General features: G+C 40.8%; 1 protein-coding gene across 1 annotated transcript in view; it reads right to left on the bottom strand.

Moving 5' to 3' along the window:
- CRACR2B (calcium release activated channel regulator 2B) overlaps positions 1-20,371 on the bottom strand; it is a 58,863-nt gene that overhangs the window by 9,798 nt on the left and 28,694 nt on the right. Inside the window, 12 exon segments of the mRNA XM_067462591.1 lie at positions 171-252; positions 484-610; positions 2,032-2,129; positions 2,132-2,325; positions 3,279-3,361; positions 10,303-10,357; positions 11,209-11,280; positions 13,939-14,126; positions 16,440-16,532; positions 16,707-16,797; positions 17,610-17,756; positions 19,529-19,688. Of these exon segments, the coding sequence (XP_067318692.1) occupies positions 171-252; positions 484-610; positions 2,032-2,129; positions 2,132-2,325; positions 3,279-3,361; positions 10,303-10,357; positions 11,209-11,280; positions 13,939-14,126; positions 16,440-16,532; positions 16,707-16,797; positions 17,610-17,756; positions 19,529-19,688 (1,390 nt within the window).

Below are 20,371 nucleotides of genomic sequence, written 5' to 3'. Positions count from 1 at the left end.
CAGAACTGTAGAGGCGGAAGCCATTTAGTCCAATCTAATATAGGAAATAAACAATGAAAGTATCAACAGATGGCCATCCAATCTCTACTTAAGTTTCTCTTGTGAAGGAGAGTCTACCAACTTCTGAGGCAATCTATGTCACTTGGGCCAAATACCACAAAGTACTTTACCTTTCCTGCCCAGCTGTATCCCATAGCTGTAAAACCACCTGCATATTGTCAACCATCAAACTCTTCACCTGGTAATCGATGCCTGGAAGGAAATAAAAGAGGCATTTTTTATCTCAAGGAAAGTTTGGTCCAGAGAAGAGTATGCTATAATTTAATTGGAGCAAGACAATGCATCCTCAGATCTCAAAAATAAAATACAGATAACCTCACAGTATTGCAAAAAAAGTTTTTAAATCACACAAGAATCACTTAATATCTTTATCTTAATGTCCATCCCATCCCTTATCTTAACATTTGGAAATATTTTCATTACCAATGGTGGAACTGATTTCAGTCAAGAATCTGCTGTAGCAAAAGTGATGGATGAAGGAGGTCTTGCCAACTCCAGAGTTACCAAGAAACACCACTTTGAAGACACGATCAGGAGAAGATTCAGATCTCTGGAATCAGTAACAGTCATCAAGAAAAGGATTTTTTTAAGAGTTCATAAAACTGGGATATAAATTGTGCTGAGAAGATAGCCAGGAACAGACAATGGGAACATTAACTACAAACAAATGCACACTTATTTGCTGGTGCAATGTCTTACTTCGAAGCCAAGTTTGTCATTTACCTTTCCCTTTAGTGTATCTGGTGAAACCTCAGGGCTAACCCTCAAACTCGCACAATCCAACTGTTTTGTTCTCAGAAGACCAGAATGATCCTCTCAGTGGTTCTCCACATGGAGTTCCCAGATGTTTTTGGCCTTCAACTCTCAGAAATCCTAACAGCTGGTACACTGGCTGGGATTTCTGGGAATTGTAGGCCAAACACATCTGGTGTCCCCAGGTTGAGAACCACGATAAATGTGGATCCTCCTGATCTAGTCATTCAGTTTTCTCCATCTCTTCTTGGATACAAAATGTCATTACTACTAGGACTATAATATCCCTCTATTCGCCTAACTGAAACAATTTCAAATTTCAAATGGCTTTCAAATGGATTGGGAGGAGCCAGTCTTCCATGGTGTGATGAGTCAAAGTGAAGTATTTTCTGAAGGTAATGATCATAGCATTTGGGTGTGATAAGGTCAGTATGTATCTCCTTTGAAAACATAGTATGCATTTGCAAAAAACCCAAATCTCTATGATTGAAAGGAACTATTTCTTAATGTGATGAGGTCCCAAGTAAACAAACAGAAGTGTCAAAAGTTTTGCTGAAGGATTCCTCCCTGTTCAAATCAAAGTTCCAGTGAAATGTCACTTTACCATTAGGAGATATACTTGCTGTCATCTGTAATGAAGTTAAGAACCGAGTGGCCTTCCAGATTATCCTGCACCAACAACATATGGAAGGCCACACATTCCCAGTCCTGAGTACTAATATCATCATGTAACTATAGGCCCAACTTCAGTGAAAATCAATCATTGTAGATGGAGGTGGAAAGTGAACTATAGTTCTATGCAAGTAATTGAAGTCCATAGCCTAAAGCTGACATTCATCGTTATCTTCTTGAGACCAGTTTCCCTAAGCATACCCCCTTCTACGACAACTGCTTCAGGAATACTTTAAGAAAGAAGGATCTGAGACATATAAATGCTTATAGATGTTCACCTTTTAAGAAGCCATAGCCAGGGAAGTGGAGACTACAAGGAGATATCTGGTCTAAAATAATGAGAAACCTTAGTTGAGCTATTGCTTTTCTCAGAGCAAAAGATTTGATGATTCTGCAAGTATATAGCCTGAGTTGTATCTCAAGGCACCTTGTGTGGTCCTGCTTAGATTTGGGACAGGACCTTACTAGAAATGAAATATCTCATTTGTGTCAAGACTCAACAGTAAAGGACAATGAGAAAATAGGAACTCAGAGAGCTGGACCCACCTTAGCATCATAGCCCATGGGCTTCCCCTTTGGGAACATAAGATCCATGGTCTCATGCATCTCTCTCCTATTCTTATTGTTGTTCAGAGACCTTGGGTCCCACCACTTCCTGAAATTTTCTGCTTCTCTGTTGCTTTCCTAGAAGCTGTACATTGTTCCGCTGATAGATTAGCTCCTCTTCCATCCTTCAAATTGGTCGTGCTTTTCAGAAAGAATTTACAATTGTTGTTGGTAGGTTCTTCCATTATAGTATCTTCAGGCAGGACAAGAGGAAAATCTCCAGGAAAAAGCTGACTGTGTCCAAACCCAAAGTAACAGGAAGGAAAGTCCAAAAGGGTCAATGTAATCAGGATGAGTTCTTACAGAAAAAGTATCTAAAATTTGAATATTGAGATGAAGACAAGAAACTGATAGGAGTAAATATGGGGGTAAATATGGGAGAAGAAAAGGGGAGGAGCAACAGACCCATAATGGACTCCATGAAACTGATATTCTGTCTCAGCAGAAAAATGTGTGGGGTTTAGTCTAGCTGCAGCAACAGTAATAATACGTACAGTCAACCCTCCATTCGCTGGTGTTAGGACTCACATGAAATTGGGAAAAGCATGAAAGATTTTTTTTCTGATAAAACACCTATCTGAGAATCTACATCCTCCAGCACAACTCTATAGTGAACATCTGCAGAAAGTTGACCATAGAGTCACACTGGAGAAATTAGACATTCCTAGATAGACCATATTAAGCAAGTCAATAAATAATCAGATCTGGAAATGTTAAAATTGCAAATGTGGAGGGCCAACTGTAATTCTGTAATTTTTGACCAGTCACCTTGATTATCCTAGTTGTTTCTCTAGCTCCACCCACATGCTACCTTTGTTCACAGTGGAACATTTCCAGAGGAGAATGGGATCCTACTAAGAGTCCATGGGTGTTGTTCTTCCCTTTTCCTTTAGCAAATGAATTATATTTTAGGAAACAGAAGAGTATACCTGTTACATCCCACCTTGTGATAAACTACAACTCACTTTTCCTCTACTGGCCTATCTGTTCCATCTTTGCATTAGTGTCCCATATGCCATAGAGTCCCTTTTCATTACAAAGCAATCCACACCTATTGCCCCTTAGACCACTCCACTACCAACATTACTTCACTTAAAAAGAAGAAACAGAAAACACCAACATCTATGGTGACTATGGATGACAGCATATGGTGGGACGTAACACAAGACGACATGCTGTGCTCAAACCATTTGGCTGGCTTCTCTTCCACTAGGTATTTGTCTATTATTGACCCTTTCTTCCACAGGGACTTTTTCCTCTCAGTAATGGTCTGAAAATTAGAAAGAGCAAGTTAGAATTCATCATATAAAAATGACAAATCCAGAACTCAGAAATGTAACTTCATTAGAATACAACTCCCAGAATTCACAAACTAATATGGCCAACCGCCATCCTAGTTGGAGGATTCCAGCAACTGCAATCCAACAATATTTCTGAGCCAAACACAGTAACCTGGGTCTTACTTTAGTCTGCATAAAAACACACAACAATGGGTGATCTCCTGGGTAGATTTCCTAGATTTAAAATATAACCCTCAAAATCAATACATTCTGTAATCAAAGCATTTGAAACACCACATCAGATGAATCACATACCACATGCACACACACACTTATTATGCTGCAAACTGTTGGCTTCAATCATTATGGAAAAAGACACAAAGATTCAAAATCAAAATTGTTCATGTAGAGATTTTGTTTTCAATCAAGTGAATTTCTTAGTATTAGGATACTAAATATATGTTCCTGTCATGAAAACTCTGGTAGGCCTTCTAAACGATCTAGTAAAATGCGATCATGCAAAAGGAACACACTTTAAATATGAAGGCAACAGTTCCATAGTTGTTTCTCTGGGTCTAGCTGGCTTTATTGGCTCATTGTAACTCTGGCATTTAAACAGATGATAAAGATACAAACATTGCACTGCAATGACAGAAAATGCAAACATAAAATATTTGATGAAGGTGATTAACAAAGGATATGACATTTTATTGTAGAAACCCGGATTGCTGGCTCATATTGTAACTACAGCAGAATTTTTACAGAGGTCTGGGCAGGGGGAGTCTCAACATTTGTAGCAAACAGATGGCAGAGTTATATGTAATAGCTTCACTGAACTCTATGCAGTTACCTGTAAAACTTTATCTGAAAATCTTCAACTGTTAGAAAATTGAGGAAATGCCTGCTATTAGGAACATTTGTAATCATGAGGTTGTTACTTACAGTATCGTTTTACTCATAACCCTTTCCATGCAGGTTTAGCATTGGAGCATCACAATTACCTTGGGCTCATTCACATTACAGAATTATAGCACTATCATTCCACTTTAACAGTCATGATTTTGTCTTGTGTAACCCTGGGATTTGCAGTTTAGAAAGAAGAATTTAGTGTATCACCAAACTACAAACTCCAGGATTCCATGGGGTAGAACCATGTCAGTTAAAGTGGACTGAAAGTGCGATAATTGTGTAGTGTGAATGGGACTCCTATCATATTCCACTGCATGCAACTTATCCACATCAAGTAGAAGAGGTATATACTTTATGAAATGATATAACTGGGCCATTTAGAGGGGAGGAACTTCCATCTATCTTCCAGAACCCCAGAAGGTCACACAGGTCATTTCTGGCCCACCCATAAAAATGAAACCAGGAGAAATGCACCTTTGGGGACTCCTGTGGATCTGCTTGCTAATCTAGTCATTTTCCCTCCCTACTCCTTCCCCTCAGGGATCTATTTTAATCCCATTGCCTCATTGTCTTTTTTAAAAGTCTTTATTTTTTCAGAAATGGAAATGACAGCAAAATGCTTCTCATGGGTTTGACAAAAATGGCATATAGTAGCAAAATCTGCTCCCCCAATATGTATGTGAGCAGGGGGTCTGGGGCCATCAAAATAGCTTTGGGTTACAGGTAGCCTATAGGCTGCACTTTGCTCATCACTGTTTCTCAAACTCAAGCCCCAAAATATATGCATGTAAAACATGCACAGTTAGATGACTCAATGAGGGGGCCAAGGTCATTTCACTGTATTTCCCAATCTCAAAATTTAAATGCTACGATAAAGTCCTATAAATACTAAATGAAAGAAAACTAGTAGAATATAAGGCAAAATTGTCCTTCCTCCATTTCATACATAGCAGCTGACTGGATCAGCTGATGAATATTAATTTTTGTACTAGCAACAGCATACAGTTGGCCTTCAACTTCTATGGATTCTGTATCCACAGATGTAACCATCCATGGATGATACAAATGCAAGCATTTTCTCCTATTATTACTGGTGCTTCCAGATGGACAGCTCCTAGTGCTAATGGTCCAAAGGCATTCTACAGTTTATTCTGCCTCTCCCTTCTCAACAGATTTTCGGAGGTAAGAAAAAACAAGAACGTAGTGCTGGGAAAGCAATAGAGGACTACAGATGGAAGACAGTATTGTTGTTCCCCATGAATATGGCAGATGGACTGACAATAAAAGCACCATCTGGAAGGATTCACTCTCTCGTTCATTATAAGTTTTCAATATGGTCTTCAGAACTGATGCCAATTGCCTATCTCTGAACTGTAGTGTTGGGCACATAGACTGGAGAAACCATAAGGATTAAACTGTATCACTTAGCTGTACACTCTATACTCAGGGCGGAAATCATGCTGCCCTTCAGATGTTGCTGGACTGAAAGCCCCAACTGATCTAGTCAACAGTGAGGAATAATAAAAAATGCAGTTCAACAACATTTGGAGACATTCAGATTTGTCACCCTGCTATACACCTTTCCCAGGAAAGGAAGAAGTGCTACTGATTTATGAGAAGGCATTTATAAGTCTGTACTGTGAAGGAGCTGGGGGTGGTGATGGCCGACAGGGAGCTCTGGCGTGGGCTGGTCCATGAGGTCACGAAGAGTCGGAGACGACTGAACGAATGAACAACAACACTGTGAAGGATAAACCAGACCAGGTAATCAGGCTAACATGTTCCAAAGAAGGAGCCTTCACCACACTCCAGGGCAGAGAGTTCCATTGCTGAACAGCTCTCACAGTTAGGAAGTCCTTCCTAATATGCAGGAAAGGAGACTCCACCTGAATATTAGGAATAACTTTCTACCTGTGAGAGCTGTTCAGCTGTGGAACTCTCTGCCCCAGAGTGTGGTGGAGGCTCCTTCTTTGGAGGCTGTCAGGGTTGATTTGGATGTGATTTTCCTACAGGGGACTGGACTGGATGGCTCATGAAGTCTCTTCCAACTCTATGATTCTATGACCTCAAGATGAAGCCACAGTGCCTCTTGCCCAGTTCTGTTCTCATTATCCTTTTGTCTGGCATAGCAGGTTGCGGTCCAGTTTATTCCAAGACATGGCTGCAAAAGAACAGGATAGCTAGAGAGGAACAGAAATAGAAAATACAACAATTTGTTGATTTTGACCACCTCTACATACAAGCTGCACTTCCAAGGAGACACTCTTAAAGATTCTTGGAGGTTTCTCATTTACACAATTGCCATAAATCTCATGTGTAGAGTCACCTAATTTGCCAATTTTTGCAGAATGTAACAAGAGTTAGAGCTACACAATCCGACAATTCTAGTACAATAAATTGAAGATGCAAAATAGATAATCCTGAAAAGATTTTAGAAACATCTTTAGGAAAACTGAGTCAAGTTGAGAAAGGGGAGTTGAGAAAGGGGAGGTTAGTCTTTTTTTCCCCTGTCTCTTTCCTTGTATATATTATCATGTTTGCTTGAATGACAACTCACAAAATCATGCTTGGGGAAGATGCAGAAGTACATTTTCCAAGTTGTGACCAACCTCCACCCAAAGCTATTGTTTTCTGTTATGAAATACAGACATTGTGTTCTGTGATATTAACTCAGACGTAAGCACCCCTGGAGCTGTGAGGCTTGGTCCCAAATAAGTATTCACGGGATGGTAACTTGTGCTAAAGGAATGGTAACACTCCCCTCTCTCCCAGCCCTGCATTTAAAGAAAAGTAAAACCAACAATTCATCTACTGTGATCTTCATATTGACAGTGCCATTCAAAGGATTCGCCATAGAAAAATGCATTACTTTGCCTGTACTTCATTTCCATAAAATTGATGCAGTCTTTGGGGCTGACACTTAGACCTTGTCAATATCACCATTATTTACAGTGTTGATTCATACCTATTGAAAATGTCTCACTATTGCAAGACCTTCACAGTTTAAAGTGTACAGAATTACAACAGACATGGAGATGTCTTCCTTAACACTGGCAAACTAGCATAAGACTGCAAGTAAGAACAACCCAGGGATTTCCTGCCAAATGAAAAAGCAACACTGGTAAGACAAACATTCCTTCAAACCCAGATGGCATGTCCTTACATCACAACGGAAAAAGACCCACATTGGCTAGCAGCTAGGAGTCGTTGGCTAAGAAGCAACACAGATGCTAACCCACTGTAGGTGGAAACCACAACAGCACCTTAAATCAAAAGGCTCACTGGAGTTATCTTAAACACCTTAGTAAATTTTCCATAAAGGAGTACGATAAACGTCACCAGTCTTAAACATCCAGAATGGAAATAATAAAACAATAGGAAGCAATGATGCATCCGGTTTTTTGAACACCTTCAGAATTCTGTTCATAGTAAGTACACTGCCATACTACACAATAACGATGCCATGATTCCATCTTAACTGCCATCACAATCGGTGGCGGCTCAACCCATTAAGCAAAATAAGCATTCGCAGTATAGTTGATTTTGCCCAGGGGTGCTCTTGAGGCACTCTTGGGGGAAAATAGACCTTGACATATGCGAGTTGTAGTTACTGGGATGTATAGTTCACATAAAATCAAAGAGCATTCTGAACTCCACCAATGATGGAATTGAACCAAATATGGCACACAGAACTCCCATGATGAACAGAAAATATATATCAATGATTGGTTGGGGAGGGACGCCAAAATACTGTTTGCTTACCATTGAAAATTACCTAGGGCTGCCTCTGATCACAATCACCTATTTTCAGTTTAGGGAGACATATTAAATATTTGGGGCCAGAGAGCACCTCTTGTGCCTCACAAAATGTGGTAGGAAAAGTAGAATCACGGTGATATCTCTGTGCCAAGTAAAAGGGCTCAACGTCAGGAAAAGAAAAAACATTCTTCTGATTTTATTCATATCTAGAACCCAATCCAGTTCTACTTTTGCACAAGCGTTGCTCTGACAAACAAGAATATTTTGCACCACCTGCCTCAAAAGTCACACCTGATCAGTTCAGGGCAGAATGCAGCATATTTACATTTTGTAAACTACAACTGCAGTGGTTTTGATAGCTAGGAAATTCTATGAATTGTATTAAAGTGCAGCTTTTTCAGTGTCTAATTCAATGTGGAGAGCCAGTGTGGTATAGTGGTTTGAGTGCTGGACTAAGACACTGACAGACTAGTGTCCTAGTCCCTGCTCGGCCATCAAGTAACTTTAAGAAAGTCAAATGTTTTCAGCCTCACGGAAAGGTAACAGAAGCCCCTCTCTGAACATATTCTGCCAATTAAACCATATGATATGGTCATCATAAGTTAGAAATGATACGAATGCACACACAATAATAATAGATTATCATTATGCTAAAGATGGGAACTCCACCTTTGCATTCCCGTTAATATATGAATGTGTGGATGACAGCTTTTCACACATTAGGTGTGATGTAGCTGGTGGAGAATTACAACTTGAGGTCCTTGTTGCCTTGCAAACACAGCCTTTGTAATCCAGAAACTGTATGGGCCACATGAGGTCAGGGAGAAATCTAGTGATCTCATTCCATTGCCATTTCTGCCAGCAGATATGGAGAATCATGCATTCTATAGCCTTCAAAAAATACAGTTCTTCATTTAATTTCTCTTTTTGCTCCTGCCTCAAATGATTCAAAATAACAATAAAAAACCCCAGAAGCAACCTCCCATGAACCCATGGATGCTATATATTTCTGAATGCAACTCACAGAAGTTTCAGGGGATCAAGAATTGCCCAAGATTCTCCTTAGCTACCTACCTTTGAGCAGTGGTAAATTCAGATACACAAATTACAGAATTCCATTCCAATGTCCAAACAGATACCTACCACCTGTGCTTGCATAATATAACAGAAAGAGCTGTGGACAAGGAATATTTTTCCTTCTTTATATTTTATTCCTGTCTTTTGCTTCTCAGCAGGATAGTAAACAGCAAGACAAGTATTCTTCAGGTATCTTCTTTTGGTTCATCTTCACATTTTGTGTGTCTTTTTGCTGAAATATGCTGTGCATTGCAATATATCTCATAGACATTACAGTTCACCACCTCACCCATGCAAGACAGACAGACACACACACACACACACACACACAAATTACCATGGGGAGGGCAATCCCATTGCAGAAGTAGGTGCAGAAAGGGGAGCAACCCCCTCCCAATTTTAAGTCTTTTAATTATGAGTTGTATGAGAATTTGGAAAGGCAAAGTGAAAAGCACAACGGGCTAAACCATTTTGTTGGCCAAGCACAGGGCGAGGTGGCAACTGAATCTTACTTCAACACCAATAAAAATAAATTGTATCCAAAACCAGAAATACACCTGAAAGGGTTGAGGGCCTGCCATACAGCATACATAGCTCTGTTCTCCACCATGTTGCTGCCACTGCTTATCCCTACCACTCAAGACATCCAAATTCTTCCCAGGATAGGGCGAGCCCTGGCCATGAGTTTATGCAGCAAAAGAACCACAGTGATATTACATGTTACAGACTTGCATATATGAGTTCTTCAAGAACAGTGAGAAGAAGCAGGGAACACCATTTGGTATTCTTTGGAATAGAGTTGATGGTTCCGTTTTAAGGATGGAGACTCCCCCGTGCTTCCCCTGCTTGTCAGTTTTTTTATGTACAAGGCTTAAACTGTGTAAAAGAGTCTTTCTTCTCTTTGGATCCAAGGAACACTCTGTTACAAACCCTTTCATGTCCACTTATCAGAAGTAGAAGGGCCTTATTGGCCCTTTTTGCAACTGCCTGGGTTTGAATACAAAGGTTTTTCAACATTTAGAGACATATACACAGATGCACCCAAAGGACTATAGGGAGGATTATGAAACACACAATCCCTTGGTCAATGTCCCCCATGGAAATGGAATGATGCCAGGTGATGACAGCAACAGCAGCAGGCAACAGGAAGGTGACTGGGGATTAAGATTTTCTTTCTCAGACTAACCAGCTTCTTGGCTTCGAAAGCGTCCCTCTCATCTCTCAACTTCTTGTTCATCTCCCTGCTCTCAAAGAAAAGGAGGCACATGTAAGTAAGGAGTGGTGGTTACTCTCCAGTGGTTCTCAACCTTTCATCCTCCAGATGTTTTGGACTTCAACTCCCAGAAATCCCAACCAGTTTACCAGCTGTTAGGAATTGTGGGAGCTGAAGTCCAAAACACCCAGAGGACCAAAGGTTGTGAACCACTGCAACACAATACACATACTTATTTTGTTGTTCTGTACCTTCAAGTCATTTTTGATTGAGAGCAACCCTGAGGCTAACCTATCATGTGTTTTTTTTTTCTTTTTGCAAGTTATGTCTAGCATGCGTTTGCCTTCCTCTGTTCAAGGTCACTCAGTACGTTTCCATGCCTGAGCAGGGATTCAAATCCTGGTTTTCAGAGTCATAATCCAATGCTCAAACCACAACATCAAACTAGCAGGCTTATATCTTATTTATATCCCAACTTACAGTGGGGAATTCTCAACTCTTGAAGAGCTGAGGGAGAAACAAGAAATTCAGAGACGACTGCTCATACAGTCATAGGAATCCAATTCAGACATTATTCTGGCACCACTATGACATCGAGGAGAAGTTAGAATGCGTTTTTGGAATACCAGTGCCAAAATCTCCCATCAGGAAGTATAACAACTTTTCCTATACTTTTTCTCATTCGACCCCTTCCCTCTAATGATTTCCGTATATGTCCCATCATTCTGTCATCCCTCCTTCCTTAAACTGTGAAGGATCCAATAATGGAGTTCTCAGTCTCTACCAATTCTCATACACATTGTCCCTCAAAGTAGTTCAATATCCAGTCTCTTTACACCAAAGTGCAATGTAACTTACCGAACAACATAGGCTTCTTACCTGAGAAGTTCCAGTTGTCGTAGCAGACTTTTCTTTTCTTTCTGCATATTCTTAGAGACTTGAAACACATCCCTGTTTTAAAGGCAAAAAAGGACTGTCAGTGTACCAAGAATTACAAGTTTTGTCTTTTGTAAGCATTGATAGTATGACCAAAATCCCAGAGTTGCTGGTAGCAAATGGCTATAGCGGCTGGATTAAATAATGTTACACTAATGGGAGCACATTCTGGTTTGGGCACTCAATGGCATGCTAATGTAAACCCCTGGTAGTACACTTCACTTCTCTTTGCCTCATGCTTGATCTCAAAATGAAACTTCAAAGTGTGGAGGAACTCACTCTTTTTATAGCTCTTGATAAGTGGCTAGAAACAAACAACTCGTTATTTGTAATTATAGATTAATTACCTCAAGAATTAAGACATAATTAAATTATTAGCATTATGATTGTAACTTTAAATTTTAACACTCTAACACTACAAAATAAGAAAGCTATAATTTTTAAAGTGTAAGAATGATAGTTTCTTTTCTTCTGCAATGTAACTATTTGTTTATTGTATACAGAGCGTGGAATGTTAGTTTAAAAAAATAATTACCGTAATTAACACTGATATTTAAAATTGGAAAATTAGTTTCTTGTCAGTTTTGGAAAAAAATGGAATGGAGTTAGGGTTAAGTTTTAAAATAGAAACTGGGATTTATAAAAGATGGGATTTATAAAAGATGGGATGTTGCCCCTAATGGCAGATTTTGTTATTGACTCCTTCAAACTGTGTTTTCGTCCTTTTTATGTTGACTTTCCCGGGTAGCCACTTACAAGGTGTGTTGGATAGGGGAATTTGTAGTGCATGGCAACAACTAACACCAGGTTAGAGGAAGCTGTCCTAAAGGGATATCCTAAATAAGTGACTTGAGAAACTGCAAGTCGCGTCTGGTGTGAGATAATTGGCCATCTGCAAGGACGTTGCCCAGGGGACGCCCGGATGTTTGACCATCCTGTGAGAAGCTTTTCTCATGTCCCTGCATGGGAAGTTGTAGCTAACAGACTGGAGCTCACCCCATCTCACAGATTTGAACTGCTGACCATCACATCTTCAGGTCAGCAGTTCAGCCGGCACAAAGGTTTAACCTATTGTGCCACCACAGCTCCCTAATAAGAATTTAACAATGTATTCAATTAAAAATTATGTCACTGATCAGCATCGTAAGTATGAAGTTGAGTCATCCTTCAAAGACTAACAACTGTTTGGTTATGATTCAAAATAATGAATATGGTAAGATCTGCAGATCTCATATCCATAGTTTCTCTCACCTACACCCAGGGGAAACGGTTTCTCTAGGAATTTACTAGGTCCTCCAGGCAATTCTACAGTATGCTTTCCCTGTAGATTACACATTTCTGGAGGACTTAGCAATTCCTTTCTTCTGGAGAGAGTACTGCCATTACTTTCATCTTGTTTGGCCAGGGGAAGACATGGGTGCTGTTACTGCATCACCATTTCTTCTTTGGGTGGTGGAGAGGGTAGGTCTGGCACCATACATCCTTATCCTCCTCTAGTAGTGGGCAGTGCAATGTAATTTAGGGGTAGCAGTGCTTCACTTCCCGTGTCAAATGACAGATAAGCCTGGGCTACTTCTGTCTCCTCCCCAGAGTGCTCATTACTGTTAAGGATGAGCCATCAGGCAACAACTGAACATATACATATCTTTTGGCCTCTAGGATATGAACCACACCTTATATGTTTCATTTACACATTATCACCACTCTATCAGGGACTTTGTATCTGAGTAGAATGATGGTGGAAGATCGTCATCACTACTTATATTGTTGTTCTGCAAGCCATTAACCCTACATATTTTCACCCAGTTTATGACTCAAACAGTTTAGAACTAGCAAGTCTATACCCTCTCCAAAATTGAAAAAGTTTGTTTGATTTCTGCTCGGACTAGTTTCAATGATGTCATATATTTCTGAACATTAACATGACTTATCACTGTGATGATAATGCTTGGCAACTGCACCTACATTTTGTTCCAAGACTGTTACGGCTCATGGGTTCTGACAATAAGATGTTTTTAAATTTAACTACTATAATGCTTGCTTGCTCATGCCAATTACTTCACCATGTTGTTGTTCTTTGTTTTTTCAAAAATGTAACTGGAAAAGATTTAATCACTAGTGCGTACAGAGAAAAGAAAACCTCTGACTCCCTAAGTGGCCTCTGAAACTGTAGGAGCTTTGAGGAAGCAGAAGAAATTCCTTTCCTACCTTCAGCATGATGGTGGGGAAGTACTTTGCTCCCTTTCGGCGAAGGGAAGACAAAGAGTTAAAAGTCCCAGCAAGGGCTTGTTGTGGGCGGGGCCCAGGTGAATTGAGCTCAGCCCACCTCACTTGGCCTTAGTCAGTTGAAATTGGATTGGATGATCACACAGAGATTGATTGGTAACATATAATAAAAGTTGCCCATAGTTAACCCACAGCATGGTCTTGTCTGGTGATTTCGCCGGTTGGAGAGCAAAACAACATAGACATTCAAAGGCTTTAACTAAGCACCTCATTGAAGCTTCTGGAAGATGTTTGGGCTTACAGTTCACATCAGTCTTCAGCAGCTACAAGGCATTGCTTTACTTTCCATATTTCAACATACACAACATACACACACACTAATTAAGGCCATGGGGCAAAGTAGCTGGCATTTCTGATAGTACGCTGGAGAACCCCACCCTGACGTGCCTGTCCTTCTGTTCCTGTTCAAGCTGGGCTTCTTTCTGTAGGTGCTGAAGGTGACTCTGGGCTACCTCCAGCTCCCATCTGCTTCTCTCCAGCTGATCCAGAAGGCTTTCATTCAGAATCTGTAGCCTCTCATTTTGCACTCTTATCTCCAGCTGCTCTGAGTTCAGGGACTGTAACTGATGCTCCAGCTAGAAAAAAGATCAGAAATGAAAATTCCAAAGGCATTAGTTGGACAGCCTGAAAGGAGCCTCATGATATGGCAAAGGCAGTATGCACACATGCACGGACACACACACACACACACACACACACACACATATTCACACACAATGAGTTTGGTTCCAGGTTCTCCCTGCCCTCCTCCAATGGATACCCAAATTCATGGGTGTTCAAGTTCTATTATATACAATAGCACAGTGAAATGGTGTCCCTTAGATCAGTGGTTCTCAACCTGGGGTCCCCAGATGTTTTTGGCCTTCAACTCCCAGAAATCCTAACAGCTGGTAAACTGGCTGGGATTTCTGGGAGTTGTAGGCCAAAAACATCTGGGGACCCCAGGTTGAGAACCACTGCCTTAGATAAACTAGTAAGATCAAGGTTCTTTTTGGGAACAGGTTCCCAACCATGAAAGCATATTGATGGATATGGAGAGCTGACTGTACATGAATATGTCCATCAAAGAAGTTCCTAGTTGAGAGAAGATTTTTATCTAGGCTCCAACCACCACTCTATCCAACAGGCCAACAGGCCATTGGCTATTTAATAGTTGCTGCTAATGTATCTTTTAATAGGGAGGAGCTATAGTTCCATCCTTATCATTATGGTCTAAATGATTTTAAATTGTTTTGAAGGCTGCTACTTTTATTAGGATAGTTAATCTATTTTTAATCTTTTTTACTATTATGTCTGTTTTTAGCCCACTGCACCATCAGGGGGTTGAACTAGATTGCCCATGAGGTCTCTTCCAACTCTATGATTCTATGATTCTATGTTTTATTTTAAAATAGGACCCCCTGGGGGTGCAGCGGGTTAAATCATTGAGCTGCTGAACATGCTGACCAAAAGGTTGGCAGTTCAAATCCGGAGAGCAGGGTGAGCTCCCGCTGTTAGGCCCAGCTTCTGCCAACCTAGCAGTTTGGAAACATGAAAATGTGAGTAGATCAATAGGTACGGCTCCGACAGGAAGGTAACGATGCTCCATGTAGTCATGCTGGCCACATTACCTTGGAGGTATCTACAGACAATGTCGGCTCTTCGGCCTTGAAATTGAGATGAGCACTATCCCCCAGAGTCGAATACAACTAGACTTACTGTCAGGGAAAACCTTAACCCTTAACTTTATTTTAAGCTGTGTTGTGTCAGTTACCCTTGGTCCCACTCAGGGAGAGAAACGGGACTTAAATAAAATAAGAAAATAACTAAACAGAACTCCCTGGGCCTTTTTATTCCTGCAATTAAAAGAGCTAAAGACTACCAGGAAAACTCAGCCAGGAAAGAAACAGAAAGCTCTCATTTCAACTTCCTTCTCTCCTGTTTCACCTGAACAGAGTCTTTTAAACAGCCCTGGGCAAATACTGACACAGAAACTAATCTAACAAACCCTGATAACACAAACAACACAGCCATATCTCCCTACTGCATTCCTTCATGAGGATGTAATCGTGTAATAATGCCATGTGTTGATCTAAAAAGATTGGTGGAGATGGGTCTGTTTGGCTGGAGTTAAAACTAGAACGGGCGCTAAATTCACCCCACAGATGTGGCCCTAGAGGTGAAAGGAGGGCAGCAGGCATTTGCAAAAGGAGTTCACCTGGGCCTTGCAGGAAAAGGCTAACCCCTGGGTTGCACTCAGCACAGGGGAACTTACCAAGAAGGCTGTTTGTGCAAAACTTTATATAGAGGGTCTCAATGTACAGTTTTGTTTTAAGGAGCCAGCCAAGGAGAGGAGCACAGACAGCTCCACAGCTGGGAAATGAACTATTTGGAATAAATTATTATCCCTTTAGCACTGTAGGCACAGAGATAGAATAGGCAACCTGTGGTCCAAACACATCTCAAAGTGGTGTATGTGTGTGTGTGCTTGTTTGCTTGAGTCATACACAGAAAACCACAAAGTCCCCAGCAGGTAGCCCGACAACTAGAAGAGCTATTTGTCCGTCTTCCCCATGGATTGTAACTGTTTCTTTGGGGAGGGACTAATGTCTTCCAGAACCTACTATAGTCATACTTGCTTGGGAATTCAGGGAGCAGTAGGCTAAAAAAGCAACCTTTCCTAGCATTCTCTTGGCACCAAAGTAGCCACAGCCAGCCAACTTGATGGGGGATCTATTAGACATCGTGGTGTACATGGAATGGACATGTCAGTGCACCTCTACATCTTCTGAGCACACACAGAAGTTGTGGTTTTCTGTATATGACTCAAGCAAACAAGCACACACACCACTTCAATGAAGAGCAAATCAATGCAGCCAAACAAAGAAGGGCATAGATCAAAAAGCCACCTTTTTCTGATGATAAAGTATTTTCTCAAATTCTTGTTCTTTGTTCCGCAGCTCCTTCTGGAGCAGGCTGCTCTTGTCCTGCTTTGTGGACCCCTGCAAAGAGTAGATGAATAGGTTTTATTTTTTGCTTCTTTCCCATGTCCTCCATAAAATAAGTCCACAGAGTGCAGGAAGGATCCAGGATTTGGCTCCTTGATTTAACAATTGAGAGAAGCACGTGGCCTTCAGCTCAGGAGCTTTTATCCAAAGGGTGAGGAAGGAGTTTACCTGGCAGAGCAGCTGTTCTCTTTCTGCTTTAATTTGCTGCTCCATTTCTTCATAGAGGCACCTGATTTCTCTGTCATGGTCTGTCTCCCGCCTAGTAGCACAAAAGTAAAAAAAAAAGAATTAGGTATGGGAGATACAACCAAAATCTCATTAAACATTGGTGGAGAGGAAAATCCTGCTGGTGTAGTAATGTGGGGTCACTAGTGTTTGCTGTTAAGTATGCAGCAACTCCAATTTGGAAGATGATGTGAGGTCCTGGGTGTCTGGGTGTGCACAGTGAAAGTGTCAAACCACTTGCACTATGACCCACTGTGTGAGTAGCATGACTTACCTAGAGTTTGGCCTGTGTTTACAAAGAGCAAAGATAAGGAGGGAGGAGGAAGAAGGAAAAAATCAAAAGGCAAACTAATGTGTCTTGACATTTTTCATAAACCTCTTGCTCTCTAATGCAGTCAAGAGATAAATACTCACAGGAGAGAAGAGCCAAGGATCACCCCCACTACTCTCTGTCATTCCTACAGCAATTGGGAGTGTTTACCACCCATTCTGAAAACATTTTTTTCAAGCTGTGAAGAGGAAACATATTGTTGCCTTGATGTTCTTCCTAGCTGGGATCAGGCTCCTGGGGGTACTATGAACCACTCCTCCCATCTTAGGCATGCAAAGGGGATTTGCAAATGGGGACAATGAAGATCCTGGAACTGTGTTGGCCACAGTCCCCTTAACCTGGCCTTAGGGACAAGAGAGAAGTTCAGACAGACATGACAATGAGATAATATTATCTTAAAAGTATTTTGGTTCACTGCTTCAGGCAGCAAATTGTCTTCAGCCTGTTCTAGTGACCTGGCCTCTACTGCAATCTTTCTACCACACAGTAACATCTGCAATCTGCTCTTCTCTTACCTTTTTAACACCAGTTCCATGGACTCTTTCTCCTGTTGTACATCCTTGAGATATGAGGAAATGCGGAAAATAAATTCTTCAAAAGTGGCCAAGAGCTCTGGTTGTTCTTTCCGAAGGCGAGCCCAAAGCTCCTGGACCTCACTCTGACTGGAGGAATGACAAGCAGAATAATTTTGTAGTCCTCAGAAATGAAATCTAAAAGCTTAACTTACTTTGCAACTATTAATTCTTATCAGCAAACCTCCTCGACCTCCCTCCACACATAGCCTTTGGTGGAAACAAAAGCAAACAAGAAATGATATGACTAGTTCAAGGTCTTGAAGTAGACAATGCGCCTCTTTAAACTCAAAGTTCATAATGGGAGCTTTGAGTATTTCAGGATGCTTTCTCTTCCACTGCAAAACCACTACCAGTCTTGTTTTAATCTGTATACAGATTCACTGGTTAATAATAATAATAATAATAATAATAATAATAATAATAATAATGTATTGTTGAAGGCTTTCATGGCCGGAATCACTGGGTTGTTGCAGGTTTTTCGGGTTGTATGGCCATGTTCTAGAAGCTTCTAGAACATGGCCATACAACCCAAAAAACCTACAACAACTCAATAATAATAATAATAATAATAATAATAATAATAATACAGCATATATAACTCATTTCCTGTGTCATACTGTGCTTTTGTGTCAGTATAATAATGATATTTTTAATTTGTATTTTGCCCTATCTTCTCACAGGGGCTCAGGGCAGTTTTCAACATGTAAACGCAACATGGTTCACACTTGATGAGTTACCTAAACTGAGAATTTGTTTGCAAGATGAAAGATGTTATGGATTGACAAACATCTACCACAGAGGTAGAGAACCTTTGGCCTCTGATGTTTTGGGTTGCAACTCCCATAGACTTTTACCAAAGATCAAGGTGGTTGGAGTTTCTGAACGTTTGGAGACCAAAACATCTAAAGAGAAGGGCGTGGAAGAAACTCTGAAAAATCATTCAGATTTTTAAACCAAGAGGCTATAATATAATATGCTGTAGCAATGCTTTTGAACGTGGCTACAGCAAGAACTGTTGTGTCCAAAGAGATTATATGCATCAGTGATTTTTGTGTACTGAAGCTGGATAAGCAACCTTCCCTGGATGGTGCTGTGCTCCTCCTGAGAGAGCAGGTGCACAGTTTGGAACAACTCATGGATTCATCTTTGCCAAAGGATTCCCAGATTATTATTTTTTTCTCAGAGTGCTCGGGACCAGCATTCTTGAAGTGCTTGGGGCCAGCTATAGCTCTCCGCAGAGAGGGAGACCTTAAGTCACAATAGCCCATGCACTTATAACTTCCTATTTAGGCTACAGCAATGCAATCTATGTTGAGCTGCCCTTGAAGATGCCTCAAAAGCTGCAGCGAAGAGCAACATGCAATCACTAACTGGAATGCCACACAAACCATAAACAAATTGGTTTGAAAGGAGCTGCACGGGCTGTCAATATACTTCTAGTCTGAACTCAAGGTACAGATAGTGGTTTCAAATGCTAAATGGTTGGGATCTTGATACCTAAAGAAGTATCTCTCCCTTAAAAGGTTTAAGATTTGTGGGAAGGGGCTGCCTCTGTGTCTCATCAGTTGGTGTATAAGAGGACATGGAAGAGAGACTTATTTCCTATGTGACTCCACCACCAACCCTTGGTGAAATATTCCTTCCTTTGAGGATTCTGCTGGTGTTATTCACTAGCCGAGTAAACACTGTTCTTTTCTAAAGCTTTCAAAGCTTAATGGATTTTATAAAAAAAATTACATACTCACAGTTTTAAATTGGTCAAATTCATTTTCTTACACTGTGCCCTGAGTTTTTAAAATATAGAATATACATATTTTGATAAGGCAAAAAGAAGAGTGGACTGGAAAATTCCACCTTACTCTTCAAAGACTTGAGATGCATCTAGTTGTTCCAGCAGGGAGCAAAACCTCTTTTCCTCCTCATCTGTCAGATCCAAATCATCTGACCAGCCGGACTCAAATGTCTCCTCATGTCTGGTGTTTTCCGGGCTTTGGTACTGCTCAATTCCAATGAATTTTCCTGTGAGAGTAATAAATATCAGGAGGGACAAGATCAAATTGTAGCACAAGGACGAGACAGAAATGAAGAGAATTTCTTGGTCTGTTTCAGGCTTGTGATTTTTGCAAATTGGTTAAAAAGAAAGATGCCAGTGCAGAAGGTTGCTTGGAAACCAGTACTGTCTTTTCAAACAGAACAAAATCCTCACAAGTGTGGTACATCAGTGCTAAAATCACTTGGGGGGGGGGGTGGAATAGAACGTTCTTATGGAAAGCTCCTACATTGTTTCCTTACCTCTTCCAGTTTTAGTCTAACAGTACCCAACACCTAGAAGCATAGAGTTGGAAGAGACCTCGTGGGCCATCCATTTCAACCCCCTGCCAAGAAGCAGGAAAATCGCACTCAAAACAGATGGCCATCCAACCTCTGTTTAAAAGCCTCCAAAGAAAAAGTCTCCACCACACTCTGGGGAAGAGAGTTCCACTGCAGAACAGCTCTCACAGTTGGGAGGTTCTTCGTAATGTTCAGGCGGAATCTCCTTTCCTCTAGTTTGAACCCATTGTTCCACATCCTGGTCTCCAGGGCAGCAGAAAACAAGCCTGCTCCCTCCTCCCTAAGACTTCCCCTCACATCTTTATACATGGCCAACATGCCTCCTCTCAACCTTCTCTTCTGCACACTAAACAAGCCCAGCTCTTTAAGCT

The sequence above is a fragment of the Anolis sagrei genome, chromosome 1, assembly GCF_037176765.1.
Source record: "Anolis sagrei isolate rAnoSag1 chromosome 1, rAnoSag1.mat, whole genome shotgun sequence".
Taxonomy (NCBI): domain Eukaryota; kingdom Metazoa; phylum Chordata; class Lepidosauria; order Squamata; family Dactyloidae; genus Anolis; species Anolis sagrei.
The sequence above is the reverse complement of the archived record's forward strand: the minus strand, read 5'-3'. Positions and strand labels throughout refer to the sequence as shown.